This window comes from Heterodontus francisci, chromosome 17, assembly GCF_036365525.1.
Source record: "Heterodontus francisci isolate sHetFra1 chromosome 17, sHetFra1.hap1, whole genome shotgun sequence".
Lineage (NCBI taxonomy): Eukaryota > Metazoa > Chordata > Chondrichthyes > Heterodontiformes > Heterodontidae > Heterodontus > Heterodontus francisci.
The window spans coordinates 66026066-66051574 of NC_090387.1; the positions used below are offsets into that span (position 1 = coordinate 66026066).

The window sequence follows — 25509 nt, forward strand, 5'->3', positions numbered from 1 at the left end:
CACTTTACACTCTGTGCACTCAAATTTATTTTCTTAATTTCTAGTTCCCCTCCTTAGCAAACTCCCTCACTTACCAAACTCCCTTCTTCACACTCTATACCCTCCAGCAGCATTCAATGCAGACAAGCAGCACTGAGAGTCCCCTCAATTTATACTCTGAAAACAGAAAGAACGTGTACACACATTGTGCCTATTTCAGCTGAACAAAATAAGTGACAGCCATTTGCCTTGACCAATCAGAGTCAAGTTGCCTGGTTTAAACTTCAAACATGGCTTGGCAGTTAACAGTCAGTCACCATAAACTGGTGCATTCTCCATGGCAATGCCACTATCAATCAGAATCCGCTTGCCAACCAATCAGCTCTCACTTCTCATATAGTATAAATTTGTTGCTTCCCTGACATTGTTATTTCGATTTTAGGAAATCTTAATTTTGTCAAGAAAACCCCATGTGCTAAATGAGGAATATTATTTTAATTGGTTGGAAACTTACATTAGACTTTTAATGGGAAAATTCCTGCAGTAATTCTTAAAACAAAGCGACTCCTGATAACGCAGCGCAGCGCCGACGTCATCAGAGTGCTGCCAGCATCGCACATGCGCAGAACAGATCCTTGCTGTCAGTATGGTGCTCCGCATGCGCAGCGCATTTCAGCATCCATCTTGCCAGGAGTAATTCGCGCATGTGTGTGAAAATGTCATTCCATTCTGCAGCGTCGGTTCGCCACTCACTCCCCGCCTTGCCACTTCTCCCCCCTCGGCCACTCACTCCCAGCTTCACCTTGCCACCCCACCCCCTCCACCCCAACCTACTGGCCACTCGCTTCCCGTCTCGCCACTTCTGCCCCCTCTGGGTACTGTTGGGATGGGATGGAGGCAGCGTTTGCAGCCACTAGGGATTTGAGTTTCATTTGTTTTTGTGATAAATTGAGCAGCACCATCTTTACTACTGGCAGCTGCCTGAGATGTTGCAGACAGTGACGTTTCAGTGCATGAGGCTGCATTTGCGCATGTGCAAGTACTGCACCACCTAGTGGTAGCGTTGTCAGCAAATGCAGCCTTCTTAATAAAACTAGCAGCCAAGATGGCCATTGCAATTTGCATCTGAAATACCAGGAAACTGAACTGGAGGCAAAAGTCTAACAAGAAGCCCATCCAGGACAATAGCTTTCTCATTGAATTACCTAAAATGGTTTCATTATCACGGCAGTCAATGCAATTCTGATATATTGACTTTGAAAAAGCAAACCCCCTCCAAGGGTAAATTGGCATCCTGGGGCATGTGAAGCCAATTCCCAACCTTGAATTTCATTAGAAAGTTCCAGAAAAACTGAAGTAGTTCTGTGACCATCTGTCCGTTTCAGGAGCTGGTTTTGTTTCCTTTGGACAAAGAGACAAGCAGTAACTGAGTATACAGCAGCAGAGAAGGCTACGGGTTTCCCTTTCTCTCTCTCCCCAGAAAACGTCAAGCTTGAAAGTAGTCTGTGACTGTGGACCCTCCAAGCCTACAGACTGCTACAGCCAGCGACCAGGGGAAGAGAGTCAGCTACAGTTCGGCCTTCAAGAAAACCCTGAGCAAAGCAGGCCAACCACAAAGTGCACTTTGACCAATGAGGACTTCAAGAATACGGCTTCAGCCGAGGACTGCCGGATCACCCATTTCACAGACTGTGTACTTAAATTCCATTTATTCTGGACTTTAATCCTACCACCAAATCTATTTTTCCCTCTATTTGTGTGTGTGTGTGATTCTCATGTGAATGTGTGCGTGAATGCGTAGCGTATTTTTAAATTGGGGTTCGAGTGTTAAGTATAATAAACTTACCTCTTGTTTAAACTCAAGAAAACCTGTCCGATTGGTTCTTTCAAGTTCGCATTAAGGTAAAACACTCACTGGGTGGTAAGCACAACCACTGTTTAAAAGGAGTAAACCCTGTTGCGGTCAAATAAGACGAAGGGCAAGAGGGGAGCCTGGAACCCTCTCCTCATCTGGCCGTAACAATTTTAAAATGTCAAATATCTGTACTCATCCTAGATCACGTTAATTCGTTTTTTTCAAAAATTGTTCCGTACTCCATAGCACTGTGCAGTTTGCACTCGGAGCCTGTACCACCAGCTTCCATGCCAACATGCTAACCTTTGATGGTATCTTACACTTCTTGTTCCCCAGAAGCTGCCAATGCCTCGCCTCCACCTCATTGAGGAGTGCGTTGAGGTCTTTGTCACTAGCGTTGTGACACCACTTCTTCTCATCTATCTTTTGTGCTGCCATCTTTTTTCTGTAAGTAAGAGCATGGCTTTTCAAAATCAGTTAATTACTTTGCACACCTTTTAAAAGCAGTTAACTTCACTTGACTCAGCTTTTACAAACTATCCATTTTACTTTGCCATATTATTAAAAGTTTCTCTGCAATTAGAATAAGTTTGAAAGGTCTTTAAAACACTGCTCACCTCTCTTGACCGTCCTGGCTCAATTTGTGGGTGTGTCTCATCTTCCTGTCAGATTTTGTGGGTATGTCTTGTGATCCGACATTTGCAAGCATATTAAGGAGCGCTGCTGAGCTCTGTGGGGTGCCGTGTAGCAATTTGTCACCTGTTCCACTAAGCTTTTGCCACAAGGATCGCTGAAGGTCAGTGAGCAGTTCTCTTTGAGTTCAGCAGCAAGTGCTGTCACCACCACTGACTAAACTCTGGGCTACGGTGTAATGATGTGAAGATGGTAAGTGCTAGTGGGCAGGATTGGAGCTTAGAGTGCTTACTAACTCTCATACTCCAACAGTTTAATGGGCAGACAACGGGTGAGAGGAGTAAGACTTCCTGTTAGTACCTTTCAACCAACACAACTAAAACAGATTATTTTATTGCTTGTCGAACCTCAGTGTGCAAATTGGTTGCCATGTTTTCCTACAAACAGTAACTGCACTTCAGAAGTACTTCATTGGTGGTAACTTGCTTTGGCACATCCTGGTAATCTGAGATATACTATACAAATGTAAGTTCTTTTTTTAAGACTCTTTACTTATTGGTTGGTTGGGATGGTATTTGCTGATAATATAATGTCCTTTAGCTAAACAGACTACTGCATGAAAAGTACTGAACCATCAAAGTGCACATGCAAAATTCCAGTTAACATAAAAATAGGTTGAGCTTCCAGATTTCTTAATCTGATTACTAATTGCAAGAATTGAGAGCAGTGGTGGGGTTGGACATGTTGTGTCGTTATAATACAGTAGCCTTTTGTGTATATGTAATGTCCCAGTATGTAATAGCGCAAGGTTTTCATAAATAAATGGTACAGGTATTTAACTACATACAAAAGTGCAGGCTTTTTATAATTGTGTATAGTGGCAGCATGTAACTGTCCATCTTCCATAAACTTCAGCTTATCCACAACTTTGCCGCCTGTATCCTAACTCATGCTAAATTCCTTTATGACCATGCAGCTCCCTATCTCTGTATCCTTCTCTTGCCCTACACCCCTCCAAGAACCCTGCATTCCTCCAATTCTGGCTTCTTGTGCATCCCCGATATCCTTGGCCCCAACACTGTGCCTTCAGCTGCCAAGACCCTAAGCTAGGGAATTCCCACTTTAAACCTCTCTGTGCCTCTCTCCTCCTTTAAGACTCTCCTCCTTAAAACCTACATCTCACGTTCTAGTCTCTCATGGTTTGGTATCAAATTCTGTCTGATATTGCTCCTGTGAAATGCCTTGGGATGTTTTACAATGTTAAAGGCACTATATATATGTGCGTTGTTGTTGTAATTAGTTTCTGAAAGAAAGAAAGATTTGCATTTGTATAGTGTTATCTTAAAGCACTTTATAGCCAATGAAGTACTTATGAAGCGTAGTCACAGTTGTAATGTAGGAAACAGAACATAACACGTTTTTCTGAAAGGGGAAAGCAGCAAGTTAACTTTAAGTCAGTTCCTATTGATATAGTTATGTTTTGTGGGGGAAAAAAAACCTTCAATAATTTATGGAGTATGAGAATTGGATATGGTAGTGTAGTGGTACTGGTCTAGCAACTTGGGGACTGAGAGTTAAAATCCCACCATGGTGAGTCGTGAAGTAAGTAAATCTGATATGTGGGCTGGCACCAGCGATAAAAGCTGCTGATTGTCTTAAAAACCCAGCTGATTCACTAATGCCCTTCAGGGAAGGGACCCTATCACCTCCATCTGATCTGGCACAACTCAATACCCAGTGAAGTGGAATAGGAAGCCAGTCAATTGTCGAAGAGGTTGCTTAGGCCAAACAAGGATGGGCTATAAAGGCAGCCGTGCATACATTATTCACATCCTGAGAAAAAAAAATCTAAAAAGCATGTTTAGAGTGTTGCATATAGTGTAGCATGTGAATTTGTACTGGTTCAGCCATCAAAAGGACATTTTCAGTGATATTTATTACATGAATAAACCACTACTTTATATGTTTTTGATACAGTGCTTTCAGTTTCAGATTCATGGATAATCCGTCGATAGTGATGCATTATCTAAAGATTAGCTACTAAACAAATAATGCTATCATTAATGTTTGCTGCATAGCAGATTACTGAAAAACTGCAATAGGTCTGCCAGTTCTTTGATGTCCATGCTGGAGAATGGTAATCTAGTGATCATTTGAAATAACTGGAAAGCTCACTTAAGGTATCTTGTTTCCCAGTGGATTATATTTTGTTAAAATAATAATGTTACATTTGTATTTTTATTTAGAATGTGGTGTGCAGAAAATGAGGCAGAGACCGTTAGTGCAGAAACAGTTGACGTTACTGCAGAAACTATTACTTCAGTTTCCTCTGTGGAATTGCATGCTAGTTTTGAGGAAAAGGAAAATGTGTTAAATCACGTTGCACAAAAGGTATTACTCATCCAGTGGTTTAAATTCCTGCTTTCGGCATGAGTAAAGTCTCCTAATGGTATAGGAAATACAGTGACAGTTTGGCTCAATAACTTTTACTTATTTTTCCTGTTGCCTGTAAACGTCATTCAGTTGTTGAGCTTACAAGACTTTTCTTACTTTTTAAAAGTTTCATTATTTGGTTTGTTGGAAATGTAATGAACATTTACCTGCTTCAGTATTTTTCCCTTAATATAACAGAAGTAAAATCTCTACCTCTTTCTTCCCTTAAGCTCCTTAAAATCTATCTCTTTGACTAAACTTTTGACTATCTTGCCTTATGTGGCTCAATGTTAGATTTTGCTTTATAACACTCCTGTGAAGCGCCATGTGACGTTTTATGACATTTAAGGTGCTATATAAATGCAAGTTGTTGTTGTTGAAATAACTTTTGACAAAAAAATACCCACCCCAAAAAAGCATAAAGTTACTTTAATGAGTTCAATATTGACATTCAGGTTAAGAGGTAAAATTCATTCCTCAAAATAAAACCTTAACACATTTATTTACAGGGCTGCATATTGTAACACAGTATTTCACGTATGAGGAGAGATTGAGTTGGTTAGGATTATATTTGCTGGAGTTCAGAAGAGTGAGGGGGGATCTCATAGAAACCTGTAAAATTCTAACAGGACTTGACAGGGTAGATGAAGGAACGATGTTCCCGATGGTGGGGTAGTCCAGAACCAGGGCTCATAATCTAACGATACGGGGTAAATCATTCAGGACTGAAATGAGGAGAAATTTCTTCACCCAGAGTAGTGGACCTGTGGAATTCGCTACCACAGAAAGCAGTTGAGGCCAAAACATTGTATGTTTTCAAGAAGGAGTTAGATATAGCTCTTGGGTTTAAAGGGATCAAAGGATATGGGGCAAAAGCGGGAACAGGTTACTGAGTTAGATGATCAGCCATGATCATAATGAATGGTGGAGCAGGCTCGAAGGGCCAAATGGCCTACTCCTGCTCCTATTTTCTATGTTTCTATGTTTCATTATAGTATCTTACTGCGGGGACGTGGCGTTAAATTGAGGTATATTATAGAATTGGGGAGGTACAAAAACCCTTGTAGGTTAGACTTGAAAATGGTGCCATCTGCTGGCACTGGTCTGGAAAACTCTCCATTCAGGCATTTGTTTTCACTAATTATCCACATTTACTGTGGAGCATAAAAACATTATTTTAGAAAATATTCTGCAATAACACAAAGCCTACTAGTGTTACAATTTTAAAAGAATATTTGTAGCAATTTAGATTGAAATTCTGCATTCTACTAAACTTGCTACTGATGAATAGATTGTAGGTTACTATATATTTTATTTGTTGAGAAACAAAAAATGACCCTTATAAAATGACATAACTTAGACATGAGGAATTATTCTCACTGTACTGGACTTAGTTATGAATCTTCTGTGACATAATTAAGTTACATTGCTGCTAAAATACTTCTTTTGCACTGACGTCATTTTAATAACATTCATCTTAGCTTTATACTTCATGAACTGATGCCAATCATGTTTAACATTTGTAAAAGTCAAAACAAATTAAGATGAAATGACTCTTTCCAGTAGTCTTATACACAACTCACTGTCTTTATCTCGTTCACGAATTTTTAGACTTTTGGGTTGAACACTGATTAGCAGCCTGGCTGAGAACTAGTGATATTTTTCAAATGCAGCTAGTAAAGTTGTACTGTCAGTGAATGTTGCTTTAGATATAAGATACATTCACTTATTATATTGCAAAGTGTAACAATATAGGCAGCTACTTTCATTTTTCAATTTGAATCTACCAAAGCTCTTTGTTTAGTTTAAAGCTACATTACAGTTATATGTACTTAAGTGCAGTATTTCTTGCCAGTAATCTTAAACAACTAACTCTTTGGTCTCCCAGGAACACACAAGCAATGCTGTCACTGAAATAGATCAATGCAGAATAACCAGTTGGAGCTGGGGTAATAAGACAGCTCCTCAGACACGAAACATGACCATGGATTCAGCTCCTAAAAACAATACAACTCTTTCACCTCATAAAGCAAGAAAAAGTAAATTAAACACATTTTTTGTTGGAGAGAAGCAGGTTGCTGAGGATTCTTATGCTTCAAGCAATGATGTATGTTTTGATGATTCAGAGAGTCCACCTAGAAAAAAAGCAGTCAAACCACATCATAATGGACAGACAGAAATAATGACATCAATGGACAAGTTAATTTCACTGGTTAAGGGATGGAAGAATAACAACATGGAGAAAGTTGGATTTTTGCCTAGTACTGGCTTTAAAGGTAAAGCACATTAGCCACATTTAAGAACACAACTAACTTCTGATCATCCATACTGTTCAGAAAGCTGAAGAAGTTGTTTTCTTTAGTTTTAATACTGTCATATTGTTGGTATATTTTCTGCCTCCATCACAATACACTATTATAGTTCTACAGGAGCAGGATGAAAACAACAACTCATGGAACATCTCATTCCCATCCACAGAGTTTCTTAAAAGATATAGTTCCTTGTCTATCTGATTGTCATATGTCAAGGGTTGTCCAGGTATACTCTACATATTGTTCCCTAGGAGTAGGGTGAAAATAACTCCCAGTGATGCACCTGTCTTTCTGTCTCTCGTACTCAGAATTTCCAACAATAGCTGGAAGTCTTGGCATCCAGTTTCAAGTGAAATTTATAGGGTAGGCATAACTGGGGAAAATGGTTTTCAGGCATTTGAAATATTAATTTACCTACCTGAGGATACTTTTTAACATTAAGTATCCAATTTTGTTAGAAATGGGTGGGTGTATTTTCTAGCAGCTGTGCATCGAACTGAGCTGGTGCTAGAGAGGAATAGACTGAGGGATGTTGTATGTTGTAAAGTACTTGCATGTCCCAACACAGTGGCATCTAGCAATGGTGTAGCCTTCACATTTGGTTGTCAGTAGAGGAGTGAAACTAAAGTGCTGAAGTATATACTTTGTTGCTAATAGGTTAATGAGCAAAATGGATATGAAAGTGGAGCAACAGAAGGTTATCAGAAACTCCAAACTGGTGACAGTTCTGCTTCCCCATCTCCAGCATCCTCTGTGGGCTCCCTTACTAGGATTTCCTCCTCAAAAAAGGATAAGAGAATGTTATAGTGGGTCTCTCTGTAAATGTGCTTCTGTTATTGTGGGTTTCCTTTTGCACTAAAATAGAAGTGAGAAAATATCACAAACACCACATTACGTATAGTAATGTGCATGCAACATTTGGCTACATTAGGAGGATTCCTTTGGGCTGAATGTAAGATTGGGGGTGTAAAGTGCATCCTACTGCATAGTAGAAATTCAAGGCAAGGTTTGAAAGTACTGTTAAGACAGTGTAAGGGGGAGTATTTGTAAATATCATACTTATTTAGTACACTGTATATAGAATTCAATGGGTTCTGATTTAGTAACATTGGGCTGGATTTTTCAATGCAGTGCGAAACATAGCGCCTGTCCCACATGTGGCCAATACGGTCGTGCCGCTGCGATTACGCGACTGGCGGCCACTTACCATAATGACTGTGTTTCCCCCCCCACCATGGCAATGCCGTGAACGGCATCATCTTTAAAAGGCTGCCAGCCTTGCAATCATACTCTCCCTTCATTGTACTGGAGCTCAATGAGGCAACAGTTCTGTACTGTGCCAGAAATTTAAAAGGCAGCAAATGGCCCCACTGGCATCCTTCTGCTCACAATGGAGGTCCGAGCAACTGTGGCCCCACAGTTCAATTATGCCTCCCTGTTTATTCTCCATCAGGTTGCAAGGGAAAGACAGGAAGTCCTTTTCCCCAAAGATGGCAAGAAGAGGTCCTCCCGCTTGACCAAGCAAGCCTGGACGGAGATCACAGAGGAGGATGGCAGCCGTAGGGGTCACCCGACGAGACTGGGCCCACTATCGGAAGAGGGTCAATGACCTCTTACGTTCAGCAGGGGTAAGTGGCACGTTTCTGAATTGCTTGTTGTGATCTGGTTGTCACTACACGGTATGGCACATGGGTGCCACTGCCATTGCAGAGACAGGGAGGTCAGGGAGGATTGATGGCAGATGACTGGCTGCATATGTGAATCAGGTCTCTGTTGTTAGTACCTTTGGGCAAGTCAGACACATGACGGTGAGTCCGTATGCCAGACAAAGCATTCCCCAAGGTGTCGATGAAGTGCCCATATTAGTAGAAACATGATGTTGATGTTTGGCAATGTTCAATATCTACATCCTTGCTCTTTCAGGAGCATAGGGCCCATAACAGTAGGGAGGCAAAATGAATGGAGGCGGGGTGCCTGACCTGAGGCCTCTGTCGCAAGCCAAAGAGGAGGCGCTGGGAGTTAGCCGGGAGTCAAGGAGCACATGCCATATCGGGACAGTTGAAGAGGCACTATGCTGTCATCATTGCGACATGTGTACCATACCACCTAAATGTCTGTTCTTCACATTGTACCTTGCTGGGCGATGCTTGCCAGTGCCACCAGAGACCGAGGGAACAGCAATCACCTCTGAGGAAGAGATGCACCGTCCCATGACACTCCTGCACCTTCCACCCGCACAGATACTCTCACCTCGGTGGATATCCGATCGGCATTAGATTTGGGGTCACAAACTGGTGAGAGCACAACACAGGTGCCCAACAGCTGACTGAGACTGAGACAGCTGAGGTCTCTTACAGTTGGAGGACTGTGGGTGGACAGGCCCATGCTGAGCCCCACACTGATAATGAGCCTTTGGTGTCGACAGCACAGGGCATGCTGGAGTTGCAGGGAGAGGTAAGGTAACATGGGGCAGAGGTGCCAGAGGCCATGCGCAGCCATGAGTGGACGATGGAGGAGTCCATATTGCCATGACTGCTGCCATGTCTCAGACATATGAGTGCATGGCTTCATCCATCGAGAGGTTGGCAACCCTCTTGGAGATCCACATTCCATAGATGTGCCATGACCTGCAAACCCTCACCCTGGCCATGACTTTAATTCAGCAGTGGCTGGGTGAGCGAAGGACCAGGAGCATGGAGAGTGTTCCCAGTCCTGGTCCTTCTCTGGAGAGCAGTGAGGCCCAACGAGCCTTGAGAGGGAGGAGGAGCTGCGCTCCACATCTAGGGCGATTCGAGTGCTGACACCAGCTCCTCAGCCCCTCCGCCAGTGAGTCCAGCTCCAGTAGTTGTAATGCTGAGGACAGCCCTGCACTGATAAAGGAGTCCTTCAGGCAGCCGGGGCCCTCCAGGACTCAGGCGCCCAGAGGACGACCGCCAAAGTCATCCCAGGACAAGGGGGGTCCCAATCAGCAGCCTGCCTCCAGTCCAGCTGCCAGTGCAGAGGTCACACTGCGAAGGAGCACCCGCAAATGTATTAAAAAGACACCTTGGCATATATGAGTATTAAAGGGTGAGGCAGATATGTCATGTGTACTTTAAGTAAATGTGTTGTCTTGCCAGTCATCAGCATTTATTGTCTGAATAACTCATGCCATTATGGATTGATCATGTCTTTCAATTACATCATAAACCTTACAGTACTGCCAGTGTAACCAATAACATCATTGTCATGATGTGATGCTGCACGAATGAAGTCACATGGGCATTGGCTTAGTTAGCTGCTGCCAGTCTTGCTGAAGAGATGGATGTTACAGAGGCAGAAGACTTCAGACAACATTTAGGATGGTGGGTTGTGTTTTGCGAATTATTTATTGAACTTCAGGGATTCTGGAAGCACCCAATTTATCAGTCTTTGCCTTGCCTCCCTTTCTTGCTGCTCGCCATGTTGGCCCCCCATCACTGCTCTCTGTGGTTCCATGTGTGCTTGTTCTTGAGTCCCCTCTGTGTCCTCATCATCAGAGGATGTGTCCTGCTCCCGTATCTCTTCATCTTGCAAGGCCTCCCTGCGATGTCGTGCGGAATGCAGCAGACTACAATGACGCGCCCAACCCTGTCTGGTGCATATTGCAGGGCTGCACCAGATCTAGCAAGGCAGTGGAACCGCATCTTCAGCATACCAGTGGCTTGCTCGATGGTCACTCGGGTGGAGCAGTGGCAGGCGTGTACCACTCTTCAGCATCTTTGGTTGGGTTCCACACTGTCATCAGAAGCCATGTCTTCAAGGGCTAGCCCTTATCCCTAAGAATCCACCCCTGAAGGTGAGTGGAGGGAGTGAAAAGCAGCAGCAACTGGGACTGGCGCACTGTGAACGAGTCATGGCAGCTGACTGGGAAGCGGGCACACACTTGCAGGAAGCACTTTCTGTGGTGGCACACTAGTTGGACATTGAAGAAATGAAAGCCCTTTCTGTTTATGAAGGCAGTTGGTTATTTCATGGGAGCATTGATAGCCACATGCGTGCAGTCGATGATACCTTGTACCTGTGAGAATCCCGCAATAGCCCCAAATCCAATGGTCCTCTTGGCCTGACTCTCGGGGTCAGTCCTGAAGTGGACATAGTCGACAGCTCTCCTGAATGAAGCATCAGCAACCTCCTTGATGCAGCGGTGAACTGCACATGTCCCGGTGGATCCCTGGAATGATCCTGAGGCATAGAAGGTTAGGGCCACAGTAATTTTGACCACCAAATCTCATTACCTGCAGGTCATCATTCATAAGTGCACATAGCTGTGTGACGGCCTCTCTGGTCATCTGCAGTCGTCTCTGTTGTCTGGAGATATGTCATCCGAGTCCTATAAACTTGCTGGCATATCTGGGCTACTCTGCGCCTTGGTGGCTGCTGCTGCTTGTGTCTGGGAGCTTCCTCCTGCACTGCAGTGCCTCTTGAGCCCACCTCCGACAGAGATGCCTCATCACAGCAAGGAGATCCAGGAAAACAGGGTGGATCATAACCATGTCTATGTTCCTGGTAACTTCGGGTTCCTTCAAAAGGTCAGTTACACCAATCTGGGCAGATATTTGTGTTAATTCCTGTTTCAGTAGTATTCCATCATGAGCTCTATGGTTATGGCATGTCATTGCCCCGTACAAGCTTTAAAAATATGTGAGCCAACATGACAATCAGAATATCATCTGAGTTGCCTGCACTGCACCACCAACAACAGCAACCTATATGGTTTCCCAGTTGTCCCCCTGCCCCCCAAAACAGATGCAGAGTTTCCCCCTCTCCCTAACCCCCCCTTTTATCGATACACAAATGCAGAGTTCCAATCTCCCCTCACCTATGGTGATTCAACTTAGTGGCAGTGTCCGAGTTTGCAAAAAATCCAAAGGATAGCAAGGCTAAACCTTCCTGACCTTTGAAGGCACCGACGACTCTTGCCTCAGTGGCGCCAGCTTTTCAAGGATTGGAAAAGGAAGGCACGTGAGTGCCACACGTTCAGCACAAGATTGGGAACGGCTGGTAGGCTTGAGGCGAATTACATTATAATGAATGTAAAAAGGTACTTGGCATATTTAAAGTATGATCCTGTTGCAGAGCGGCTTAGGTGCTGCCACGGAGTTTCACCGTCTCCGGGAGAATTGGAACCTAGAATTCCGGCGTCGGGTTCCTTGGAGGGCCCGACTGCTCCGATTGTCCGCCCCCACCCCGCCCTGAAACCCACCTTCCGGGTGAGCACAAGATCCAGTCCATTGTGTCTTCTGTCATTCGAGGTAAGCAGTACATATATGAGCTATATGAACAATGATGAACAGCAGAAGACTTACTGGTCCATCCAGCTTGTCCATACAATCAAAACTAGTTCAGGAGATCACATTGGCTCTGATAATTCTTTGTGGTATCTACCATTCATGAGGGGTGATCTTCACCCCAGCCAGAATTAGGTCCAGCTCTCGCTTGAAGGAATTCAACGAATTGCATCTACACATGAGCTGCCAGCCAATTCCAAAGGTCCACTATTATCTGGGAAAAGAACCATAGCCTGACATTAACCAAGACCTAACCTTATATAACTTGAAATCCTTCCTAACCTATTTAATTAGAACAAACTATCAACTCAACCATGATTATCTTCACTTTCATCATCTTGTAAACCTTTAGCAGATCACCAAGTCTATGCTTTTCTAAAGTGTAGAGTTCCATCTCTTTCAGCCTATCTTGATGACAGAGATGCTTTAAACTGGGAATTAGTCCAGTGTCCCTCCTCTGCACCTTTCCAAAGCCTTAATATTACCCATCATGTGAGGAGACCAAAACTGGCCAGAGTCTTCCAACTGAGGTCTGACCAAGATCTTGTATGAGGACAATATAGTATGTTGTTCTGGTGACTAGTCTCCAAACAGATCCAAATCCATCTATAACATCTTTATGCTTATGGTCTTCCAGCCCGTTCTTAGTCCAGCTCAATATATTACTGCTAATACTTTAGTCTTGTATGGAAGCCTCTTCTGTGGTATTTTGTCTACTTAGACTGACAAAAAGCTTTTGACAATGTGTACTGGCATCCCTTATCCACCATCTTGGTGACATTTTCCAAAAATGTAATCAAATTTGTAACACTGGGACTGGAATTTTATGCCCCCCAAAAGAGCGGGCTTGTGACGGGGGTGGGGTGTAAAGTGGAGTGGGAGGTGGGGGGGGGGCCCTTCCCGACCTGCCCCCCCGCCTCTGCTGCCAATTTATGCGGGGCAGCAACGCCAAGAAACAGCCCGCCTGTCCCAGGCCAATAAAGACCCTTAACTGGCCGATGAACTGTCACTCAAGGGCCTCTGCCCACCACCATGGGTATTTTATGTTTGGCTGGCAGGCAGCTGAGGCCTCAGAAAACCCGCCTGATAATACAAGGCGGCCTTCTGGTGGGTGGGGCAGGGGTTCACCTGAACGGGCACTCTGTGCCCCACAGCGGGCCGCCCCCGAAGCCCCAACCACCCCCAACGTACAACACGCCCCTGACCCCCCCCTTGCCTCGTTGGAGCCCGACCGATTGCCTTGGTGAGGCCCTATAAACTTACCTTTTTTCTGGGACCGTCCTTCATCTTAGTCCTGAAGCTGGGTGTAGTCCCAGCAGTGGCCACCGCTGTAGTGGCACTGTTGGGACTAAGAGCTGCCGGCCCACTGATTGGCCGGCAGCTCCATTAGGCGGGACTTTCTGCCTCAATGAGGAAGGCCCGCTCAAGACCCATTAAGGGCCTGGGGACCGTAAAATCTGGTCTGGATCTCCAGGCCCAGCGGAGGCGGGATCGCCACTGACTTTTCAGTCAGTGGATGGGTCCCACATCCACTGTAAAATACACCCCTTGACCTATTTTGAAACCGTTAGGTGTCCCTAATGTGCCCCGCCCTATCCAAGTAATCATATATTGCATCCCTAATGATTCCCTCAAGCATCTTTCGTATTATTGATATCAAATGGGCTTATAGTTACCCAAATCCGCCTTGTCTCCTTTTTTCAAAGTTGGGAACTACATTAGCCTCCTTCCAGTCTACAGGAGCCGTTCAAGAGTGCAGTGAGCTATTAAAAATATGGGCAAAGGGGTCATACAGCATACATCCCATCTCCCTGAGGATCATTGGGTGGATATCATCTATCCAGCTACTCATCTATTTTCAGGTTCTTAATTCTACCTGAAACACTATGTTCACCTATGTTAATATTACTAATTTTATTATCATCATTAAATTCTAACAGTTGAGCATTGTCTTCAGGAATGAAAAGCGATGCAAAGTACTCATTTAATATCTCCAGCGTATCCAGCGAGACCTTCGTAGCCTGTCTTTGAGTATCCTTCAGTGACCCAATAGTTTTTGGCAGTTCTCTGACTCTTCACATAAGCTTTTCCTGTTGCTACCTCAATTGTCTACATTCCTCTTTTCCATTAGTCTAGCTGATCTAATAGTAGCCTTTGTTTTCTTTGTACATATATGAAACAGAGTTGTAATAGTGTCTTTAAAACTAGTATTTTACATTCTCTTAAATTTGCTTACTGTTTTGAAGATAAATTACTTACTTTAGGGCTTGGATTAGTACCTGGGGGTATGTTATTGCTATTACTGAGACTTGGTTAAGAGAAGGGCATGATTGGCAACTAGATATCCCAGGATACCGATGCTTCAGGCGGGATAGAGAGGGAGGTAAAAGGGGTGGAGGAGTTGCATTACTGATCAAAGAGGATATCACAGCTGTGCTGAAGGAAGGCACGATGGAGGTCTCGAGCTGTGAGGCAATATGGGCAGAACTCAGAAATAGGAAGGGTGCGGTAACAATGTTGGGGCTGTACTACAGGCCTCCCAACAGCGAGCGTGAGATAGAGGTACAAATATGTAAACAGATTATGGAAAGCTGTAGGAGCAGCAGGGTGGTGGTGATAGGAGATTTTAATTTTCCCAACATTGACTGGGATTCACTTAGTGTTAGAGGTCTAGATGGAGCAGAATTTGTAGGGAGCATCCAGGAGGGTTTTCTAGAGCAGTATGTAAATAGTCCAACTCGGGAAGGGGCCATACTGGACCTGGTGTTGGGGAATGAGCCTGGCCAGGTGGTTGACGTTTCAGTAGGGGACTACTTTGGGAATAGTGATCACAATTCCGTAAGTTTTAGATTACTCATGGACAAAGACGAGAGTGGTCCTAAAGGAAGAGTGCTAAATTGGGGGAAGGCCAACTATACCAAAATTCGGCAGGAGCTGGGGAATGTAGATTGGGAGCAGCTGTTTGAAGGTAAATCCACATTTGATATGTGGGAGGCTTTTAAAGAGAGGTTGATTAACGTGCAGGAGAGACATGTTCCTGTGAAAATGAGGGGTAGAAATGGCAAGATTAGGGAACCATGGATGACAGGTGAAATTGTGAGACTAGCTAAGAGGAAAAAGGAAGCACACATAAGGTCTAGGCGGCTGAAGAAAGACGAAGCTTTGAAAGAATATCGGGATTGTAGGCGCAATCTGAAACGAGGAATTAAGAGGGCTAAAAGGGGTCATGAAATATCTTTAGCAAACAGGGTTAAGGAAAATCCCACAGCCTTTTATTCATATATAAGGAGCAAGAGGGTAACTAGAGAAAGGATTGGCCCATTCAAGGACAAAGGAGGAAAGTTATGCGTGGAGTCAGAGAAAATGGGTGAGATTCTAAATGAGTACTTTGCATCGGTATTCACCGAGGAGAGGGACATGACGGATGTTGAGGTTAGGGACAGATGTTTGCTTACTCTAGGTCAAGTCGGCATAAGGAGGGAGGAAGTGTTGGGTATTCTAAAAGGCATTAGGTGAACAAGTCCCCAGGTCCGGATGGGATCTATCCCAGGTTACTGAGGGAAGCGAGAGAGGAAATAGTTGGGGCCTTAACAGATATCTTTGCAACATCCTTAAACACGGGTGAGGTCCCGGAGGACTGGAGAATTGCTAATGTTGTCCCCTTGTTTAAGAAGGGTAGCAGGGATAATCCAGGTAATTATAGACCGGTGAGCCTGACGTCAGTGGTAGGGAAGCTGCTGGAGAAGATACTGAGGGATAGGATCTATTCCCATCTGGAAGAAAATGGGCTTATCAGTGATAGGCAACATGGTTTTGTGCAGGGAAGGTCATGTCTTACCAACTTAATAGAATTCTTTGAGGAAGTGACAAAGTTGATTGATGAGGGAAGGGCTGTAGATGTCGTGTACATGGACTTCAGTAAGGCGTTTGATAAGGTTCCCCATGGTAGGCTGATGGAGAAAGTGAAGGCGCATGGGGTCCAAGGTGTACTAGCTAGATGGATAAAGAACTGGCTGGGCAACAGGAGACAGAGAGTAGCAGTCGAAGGGAGTTTCTCAAAATGGAGACGTGTGACCAGTGGTGTTCCACAGGGATCCGTGCTGGGACCACTGTTGTTTGTGATATACATAAATGATTTGGAGGAAAGTATAGGTGGTCTGATTAGCAAGTTTGCAGACGACACTAAGATTGGTGGAGTAGCAGATAGTGAAGGGGATTGTCAGAGAATACAGCAGAATATAGATAGACTGGAGAGTTGGGCAGAGAAATGGCAGATGGAGTTCAATCAGGGCAAATGCGAGGTGATGCATTTTGGAAGATCCAATTCAAGAGTGAACTATACAGTAAATGGAAAAGTCCTGGGGAAAATTGATGTACAGAGAGATTTGGGTGTTCAGGTCCATTGTTCCCTGAAGGTGGCAACGCAGGTCAATAGAGTGGTCAAGAAGGCATACGGCATGCTTTCCTTCATCGGACGGGGTATTGAGTACAAGAGTTGGCAGGTCATGTTACAGTTGTATAGGACTTTGGTTCGGCCACATTTTGAATACTGCGTGCAGTTCTGGTAGCCACATTACCAAAAGGATGTGGATGCTTTGGAGAGGGTGCAGAGGAGGTTCACCAGGATGTTACCTGGTATGGAGGGCGCTAGCTATGAAGAGAGGTTGAGTAGATTAGGATTATTTTCATTAGAAAGACGGAGGTTGAGGGGGGACCTGATTGAGGTGTACAAAATCATGAGAGGTATAGACAGGGTGGATAGCAAGAAGCTTTTTCCCAGAGTGGGGGATTCAATTACAAGGGGACACGAGTTCAAAGTGAAAGGGGACAAGTTTAGGGGGGGATGTGCGTGGAAAGTTCTTTACGCAGAGGGTGGTGGGTGCATGGAACGCATTGCCAGCGGAGGTGGTAGACGTGGGCACGATAGCGTCTTTTAAGATGTATCTAGACAGATACATGAATGGGCAGGAAGTAAAGAGATACAGACCCTTAGAAAATAGGCGACAGGTTTAGAGAGAGGATTTGGAGCGGCGTAGGCTTGGAGGGCCGAAGGGCCTGTTCCTGTGCTGTAATTTTCTTTGTTCTTTGTTCTTTAGTAATTTATATTTGCTGAAGAACGGTCTCCAGATAAACATAGACCCTGCCAATGTTGTGGTGAACTTTTTAGGATTAAAAAATAACTGATTCACAGAGATGTGTTGTGATTTTCAAAGAAAGATGTTCTTTCCCATACAGGAGCTTAAATGAGTAGGGCATGTGCAAATCATAAAATTCCCGAGTTACACGTATAATTGACTAAACCCAAATTTTTATGTGGGAATAATTGTCTTTTGGTGAACAGAAATTACTGTTGTTTGTCATTTATCTTTATATTCTACACAAACTTAAATTGTACAGATCTAATAATATTAAAGACAGTATTACAATTCTTCTTCTTCTTTGGCCTCCTTATCTCGAGAGACAATGGATAAGCGCCTGGAGGTGGTCAGTGGTTTGTGAAGCAGCGCCTGGAGTGTCTATAAAGGCCAATTCTTGAGTGACAGGCTCTTCCACAGGTGCTGCAGAGAAATTTGTTTGTCGGGGCTGTTACACAGTTGGCTCTCCCCTTGCGCCGCTGTCTTTTTTCCTGCCAACTGCTAAGTCTCTTCGACTCGCCAGCCATAAATAATATAGCAATTGTGTATATTTAGTAGCAAAAAGTGATTTGTTTGGGTTTTCATGTCCAAGACAATGTCAGTTTGTCATTGTTGTGGTGCATTAGTGTAAATGTGGTTTTTGATCCCAATGACGCTTCCCATAGAAAAGTGTTTGTGAAAATTTAGGAGCCAGAAAAAAATCCTATTCACATTGATCTCTAGGCCGATGTTTCACGTGTCTGGGTATTCTTCTAACTTGCTCTTGTGATGTAAGCCCATGTGTGTCCTCGTGCTGCTCTGCTGACTTCTATGGGAGCAAGTGCTTTAAAGTGCTATCCAGAGCCATCTAACCCTGGAAAGTATGCAGTAGCATGAGCTGGGTCTTCCAGTCCAAAACATTAACTCATTAAAGTTACTGAAGCTTTCCAGGCTGCAAATAACGTAAGCCACTGTATTGGCTCTCTCAAGGGAAACACAACATTAGTTTCTCTCAAGCTAAAAGCTGGAAAATAATTCTAAGTTAGTGCTGCTGTGGGGAACTTCATCTGCTGATCTCGCATATCAGAAACATGAGAGCATTGCTCATGATGTTCCATCCATTATCATCAATTTCCTGATAGGCACAGGTAAGGTAAGGCTCCCTTTTGGCAATGTGAACTTAGACAATTGACCCTATTGACACAGAAGGGTTGCAGTAGTATTGCCCTCCAATATCTCAGGAAAATATCCCTTTTTTTTTTACTCCTTTAAGTAAAATGTTATTGGTGTTTAATGGTTTAGCACAATACTGAGTTATAATGTAATTGCACAATATTGAGCATTGTGCTCATAATTTTATGATATTAATATTCCATATTGTGAAAAGACATCTATTCAATATTTGGGAGGGTGATTAGACAGACTTGCACTCGCTATGAAAGCTGTAGACATTTTTGCCACTATTTAGTTTTCAAATTGCTTTACAACTTCATAAATTGTTAAAAGAATTTTTGCAGATTAATGTATAAATTCTGTATGTTGGTTAATTCCTGCATTACTCATTCCACATGATGCTCTATCCTTCCCAGTCAGAAATCAGACTGAACAACAGAAAAATCACAGCTTACTAAACTGTTAAAATTTGGCAAAAATGGTGTGCCCTAGTAGCTGTGACACATGGTAGAAAGCAAATGACTATACTATATCCATTGACTTTTAAATTGACCATTATAAACCTCATAGACTTTGACCATTTCAGTATTGAAGAGTGCTCTAAGTAGTACAGCATTGTACCTCATTGCAGTAACTTAAATTGCTGACAGAGGACAATCACATCTTTGACTGTTAGGATAATCTGAATGTCCAATGCAATGTCTGTTTAATTTAATACTGCTAAATTACCCGTTTAAAAACTTTTTAAATATAGAAAATGGCAATGGAATTGGGAGAGATTTCAGAAACATGTTCCTTGTAGGTACCTGGTAGCTAGACCCTGCAAATAAAATGTGACCGTTGACACAGCAGAATTGAATGGGAAATGCTGACATAGCGATTTATAATGGTAAATGTGTCACGCCCACTGCATGATTTATAATGTATGGATGTTTTTTATTATAGGAAAACAATTTGATAAGTCAGTGGATCATAATCATTTTGATGGTTCGCCACAGAACACTGGATTTATCATAAAAGTCCACCATCCTCTCTTGCTGGGAAATGACGGATACTCTGTCTTTTACACAGATAGTGTGTTATACATGAAACAATCTACAGACATAGGTACAAAATAACACTCAAGTTATGAATAGGAAAGTTAACATTTTTGGTTTGAAGGATGAAATTGTAGGATGTTTTGAATGCACATTACTTTAAATCGGAGCAGGATTTTAAGTTATAAATTCCTGAAATCAATTTTTTTTATTTGTTCGGGGATGTGGGCATTGCTGGTTAGGCCAGCATTTATTGCCCATCTCTAATTGCCCTTGAGAAGGTGGTGGTGAACTGCCTTCTTGAACTGCTGCAGTCCTTGGGGTGTGGGTACACCCACAGTGCTGTTACAAAGGAAGTTCCAGGATTTTGACCCAGCGACAGTGAAGGAACGACGATATAGTTCCAAGTCAGGATGGTGCGTGACTTGAAGGGGAACTTGCAGGTGGTTGTGTTCCCATGCATCTACTGTCCTTGTCCTTCTAGGTGGTAGAGGTTGCGGGTTTGGAAGGTGTTGTCTAAGGAGCTTTGGTGAGTTGCTGCAGTGCATCTTGTATATGGTACACACTGCTGCCACTGTGTATTGGCAGTGAATGTTGAAGGTGGTGGATGGGGTGCCAATCAAGCGGGCTGCTTTGTCCTGAATGGTGTCGAGCTTCTTGAGTGTTGTTGGAGCTGCACCCATCCAGGTAAGTGGAGAGTATTCCATCAGACTCCTGAGTTGTGCCTTGTAGATGGTGGCCAGGCATTGGGGAGACAGGAGGTGAGTTACTCACTGCAGAATTCCCAGCCTCTGACCTGCTGTTGTAGCCACAACTTTTATGTGGCTGGTGCAGTTCAGTTTCTGGTCAGTGGTGACCCCAGGATGTTGATAGTGGGGGATTCAGCAATAGTAATGCCATTGAATGTCAAGGGGAGATGGTTAGATTCTCTCTTCATACAACTAACTGTGCCATTCCTAAAAGCTTGACATACTGCACTGCCTTCTAAAAGGCATTGTCTGACAGTTTGTTAAATGGCACCACACCTCTGATGCAAATAGCATAAATAATTGAAGTGTTGTGCATAATAAAATACTGCATTACCTGATTGAAGGTTAGGCTTATTAGAAAACAGTGCATCTTCTGATTTGGGATGAGTATGGACATGGGAGATCTGATAGTGAAAATAAAATAAGTGAAACATACTGTCTATACTTAAAGGATAACTAGCCATGATGACACAGATTATATGGAATTCAGCCTGTAATGTTCATTGTGAGTTTTGACCAATGTTAAGGAATGGGACAAGTCCTTTGAAAAAGTAATTCAAAAAAAAATTCTATTTGTCCTTGTGAAGGAACTAAAAGATTGATTATCTTTCCTGTTTTATTATTTGGAGGATGAATAAGAAATGTAGCTGGTTACATTTAAAAGTATAATGGAGAAGGTTAAGGGGAGATTCAAAGGAGGTGTTAAAATTATGAAGGGCTTTGAGAAGAATTGTAGGCCCCCACCTGCCAAGGATGAGGCATTATTAATTTTGTCACATGGACATTAAATTTCAAATTGTTGCTGGGAAGAAGAGAAGGCCTGTTACAAGGACTGCCCAGACCTTGGCTGGGAAAAAAGATATTTGCATTTTAACAGACTGCTTGAAAAGACGAGACAATCCACAAAGCCAGAAGTGATTATACCAGTTGGTCACGTGACTACCCTGATGGCCAATTTGGGGAGTTTTAAATTGTGGAGACAGTGTTTGAACTGAGAGCGTGCAGAAAGATGTTTGCTCCTGGACTGAGAAGATCTCTCCTATCTACTCCCATCTTTTCCTCACAAGTCTCTGAATCCACTGAAGATAGATGAACCCCAAGAGAGAAAAGTCTCCAACAGCGAACAAGGTTTTTGAAGAATACTGGGCTCCAACAAAAAGCAAGATCTATCTACAATCAAGGACTCTACAGTGAGCTCAAAGAACCGTAACAATAACTCTCCAGATATTGTCTCAGACTTTTCCACTTTATTTTTCTGTCTTGACTGTCTCTAGTTGCGTGTGAGTATTGCGTATGCATGCTAGTGTGGGCGTGTCCTGTAGGTGTTAACCGAATTAGTTTCAGTTTAATAAATGTAATCTTTTCTTAATACCTAAGAAAGGCAGTTTGTGCTGGTTTCTTTGCTTTATAATGGGAAAGCGGTGAACAAGGATTCACCAAGGGGGAGCTAAAAACAGTGTGTTTAAAAATAAAACCCTGGTACAGTAAGACCAGGTGAAGGCTGAAAGGGAACCCTAGATCTCTTTTTCACCTGGTTGTAACAGAAATTTGGGTGCCAGCGTCCGGGAATTTACCCACAGACAAACGAAAGAAATTGGAAGCAGGAAGCCAAATTGTTTCCAATCAAAAACAGCAAGATTTCAATACAGGTTTTCTTGTGGTTGTGTGTGCTTGAATACTAACATGTCTGCAACTGAAGCTAGTGGCTCCCCAAGCCAGGGTTAAGTTAAAAGCACTGTCTATGGAGGTGCTGAGAAAAATGGTTGAGCAATGTGGGATCACTACGTGGCAAGGCTAGGAAGTCTGAACTCCTAAAGCTAGTGGGCAACCGTTTTTTCCTTGAATCTGAAGAAGCAGAAACAGGGTTAGAAGCAGACCCAGACAGAGTACTGCTAGCTAAAGGCCTGCTACCCGACCCGAACCCGACATCATGTGTCGGGTTCAGGTCGGGTCACACTTATGGGTCCGGCGTTTGGGCTCAAGTCGGGTTGGGCCGGGCCGGATCAGACACGCTCTATCACCACCTCAGGTAAGTGACTCTAACATTAATTTACTTCTTGGACTTTAAAGGTGGTTTTGCTAGTTATTTTAAGCTTGTGCAGGTAAGGAACAAAGTGAAAAATGGAAGGTAACTGATGGTCGGGCGGGGGAAAAGATGGAAGGACTCGGGTCGGGCTCGGATGGGGTTCTCTCGGGCTCTGGTCGGGTCTCATTTGCAGACTCGAGCAGGCCTTTACTGCTAGCAAAGGTATAATTAGAACAAAGGAAACTTGAATTAGAAGACAGGGAAAGAGAAAGAGAGAGACAGAGACAGGAGAGGGGGAAAGAAAGAGTCTTCCAGAAGGAACCTGAAGAAAATGAAAGGCAGGAGAGAAAGAATATTCCAGAAAGAATGCGACGAAACAGCGTTGAAGCGCCTTGAGTTAACTAGGGGCTGACAGAGTAACCCCAGTGAAAGCATGGCCAATGTGGAGGAGCATAATTCAGGGCTGGGTACAAAATTGTTAATATTAGCTTCACTAATTCCAAAATTCAATGAAGAGGATGTAGAAGAAATTTTTGTGTCCTTTGAGAAACTGGCAAGGCAGCTAAAATGGCCAGCTGAGACCTGGCTCCTTTTACTACAAAGCAAGCGAACCGGAAAAGCCGGTTTATTCCCTGTTGCCAGATGAGAGTTCGTCAAATTATGAACTGACCAAAAATGCTATCCTCGGGGCATATGAATTAGCACCCGAAACCTATTGCCAAAAGTTTAGAACCCTCACGAAGCAAGCTAATCAAACTTATCTGGAGTTTGAAAGAAGTAAGCAGCTGGCTTTTGATCAGTGGCTGAGGGCTCTTAAAGTACAGCTCAGCTATGAGAATCTCAGAGAAGTAATTATGTTAGAGGAATTTAAACACTCTCTCCAACTCTCCATAAAGACCCATGTAGAGGAGCAGCGGGTCCAGAGAGCCTGGCCAGCGGACGTTCTGGCCGATGAGTTTGCTTTAATTTATAAGTCGGTTTCGCAGGGGAGAACCTTTTCTAGTCATTCCCACAAATCCGAAAGGGACAAAGGTTGGGAAGGTGATGGGTGCCCAAGCAGTGCTGGAAGCGAAAGGAAAGCAGGAGACACTGGGGCCCCTCCTCTAGCCAAAAAGGAAGGTGCTGTGAGCAAGAATGAGACCCGGAGACCTGTGTGCTTCCATTGTAATAAATCAGGGCATTTAAAAGCTGACTGCTGGAAAATATAGAGAAAACTTGTCTGGTTAATCAGGGCACACCCTCTCAGTGAAGAGGCGAACCTGATGGAAAGCACAGCAGAACATGCTGTGGCTTTAACTGCAGTAAGAGTGAGACCCAGGAAGCTTACGGCTGCAAGTGCAGGAAAATTTTATAGGATTCCTGAGGGTTATAAGGGTTTTGTGTCTGAAGTGAAAGTAACCCCATACCCCTCGAGTGGGGCAAGCAAGCCCATAGTAATTCTCAGGGACACGGGCCTGACCTTTCCCCCAGAGAGTGCAGTGAACACCAAAATGGTGGTGAATGGTACTGGAAGGCAGTGTATGGCTGTACCTGTACACCGGGTGCACCTAGTTTCGGGACCAGTGACCATAGGGATTGTCCCTAGTTTGCCTGTGCATGGGGTTGACCTCCTAGGTAGTGATCTGGCGGGGGTGAAGGTGGTAGCCCTCCCCAGTAGTGAAAGAAAGTCCGCAGGAGATCAGAGAGACAGGGCAGTGGCAGGAGACAAACCCCTGCAGTTTCCCTGAATGTGTAGTGGATCAGGCCATGATCAAACCAGCTTCCCCAGAGGAGACTGCATTGGCAATGCAGGCAGATGACCATGAGGTCTGCCTGTCTGAAACTTTCTTTGGAAAGTTAGGAGACCTAGGGAATGAATTAAACAGATTTTCCTTAGCTGAGGCTCAGCGAGCCGACCTAGTATTGCGAGAGTTAGCACAGGCTGCCCAATCTGCAAGTGAAGCAGAGGGAGTCCTTGATTGCTACTATTTCAAGAATGAGGTACTGATGAAGAAATGGAGCTCTCCTCAAAGACCTGAGAGCAAGGAGTGGACAGTAGTTCACCAGTTAGTGATGCCGCAGAGGTATCGGAGAGAGATATTAAGAAGGGCCCATGAGACTACAGTGGCTGTACATGCCAGTATACGAAAGACCAAAGCCCGCATAAGACAGCAGTTTGACTGGCCAAAACTCCACAAAGATGAGGTGGAGTACTGCATGAGTTGCCACCTGTGCCAGGTTGAGGGGAAACTCCAACCTACAGTGAAACCTGCACCCCTAAGTCCTGTACCAGTGTTAGGAGGACCTTCCAGCAGAGGGCTGGTGAACTGTAAGGGACCTCTGCTGAGAAAAAAAGGGACTGTTAAGTACAAGGTTGGCAAAAGGTTAGACAGGGAAGGGGCAAAAGTGACCAGGAGGGCAGGTTAAAGGAAGTCTGGGAGGAATCCCGGATGAAAACTCCTGCGGTCCGGTCAGCCAACCGCAAAAAATGTGATAAGGTGGACCCCACACCCTCCTACATAAATGCAGACTCAAGAGTTGCTAACAGAACTTACAGAAACCGCCAGAGACAAAGAAAGACCTCTAGGGGGCAGAGAAACCGTGAGGGTGATGCCTCATCTAGTCGAAGTGCTTCGGGGCGTGCACTAGAGTCTGCACCAATAACTGCAGGCAGGAGTGTCCCAGAGAACAAAGGGGAGGTTAACAAAGAATCCTCCCCCACAGGCAGAACCAAAGAGAAACCACTCATCCCCCCTATTCAGACCTCAACAGGAACAAAGACCCTAGGCAGCCATGGAAATAGGGAAACTGAAGAAAAACTTCCCCAAAGAACCACCTGGTTACTGGATGCCAAAGAGTGGAAATTAAAGCAGCACTGGCACCAAGGAAAGACAGTTTTAGGATTTATGA

At 44.0% G+C, this 25509-nt stretch overlaps 1 protein-coding gene across 1 annotated transcript in view; it reads left to right on the forward strand.

Annotated features, from left to right (window-relative positions):
- LOC137378594 (BTB/POZ domain-containing protein KCTD19-like) overlaps window positions 1-25509 on the forward strand; it is a 121405-nt gene that overhangs the window by 82995 nt on the left and 12901 nt on the right. The window contains exons 16-20 of the mRNA XM_068048895.1: window positions 1460-1672; window positions 1844-1881; window positions 4714-4858; window positions 6789-7176; window positions 19754-19915. Of these exons, the coding sequence (XP_067904996.1) occupies window positions 1460-1672; window positions 1844-1881; window positions 4714-4858; window positions 6789-7176; window positions 19754-19915 (946 nt within the window). The remainder of the gene's footprint in view (window positions 1-1459; window positions 1673-1843; window positions 1882-4713; window positions 4859-6788; window positions 7177-19753; window positions 19916-25509) is intronic.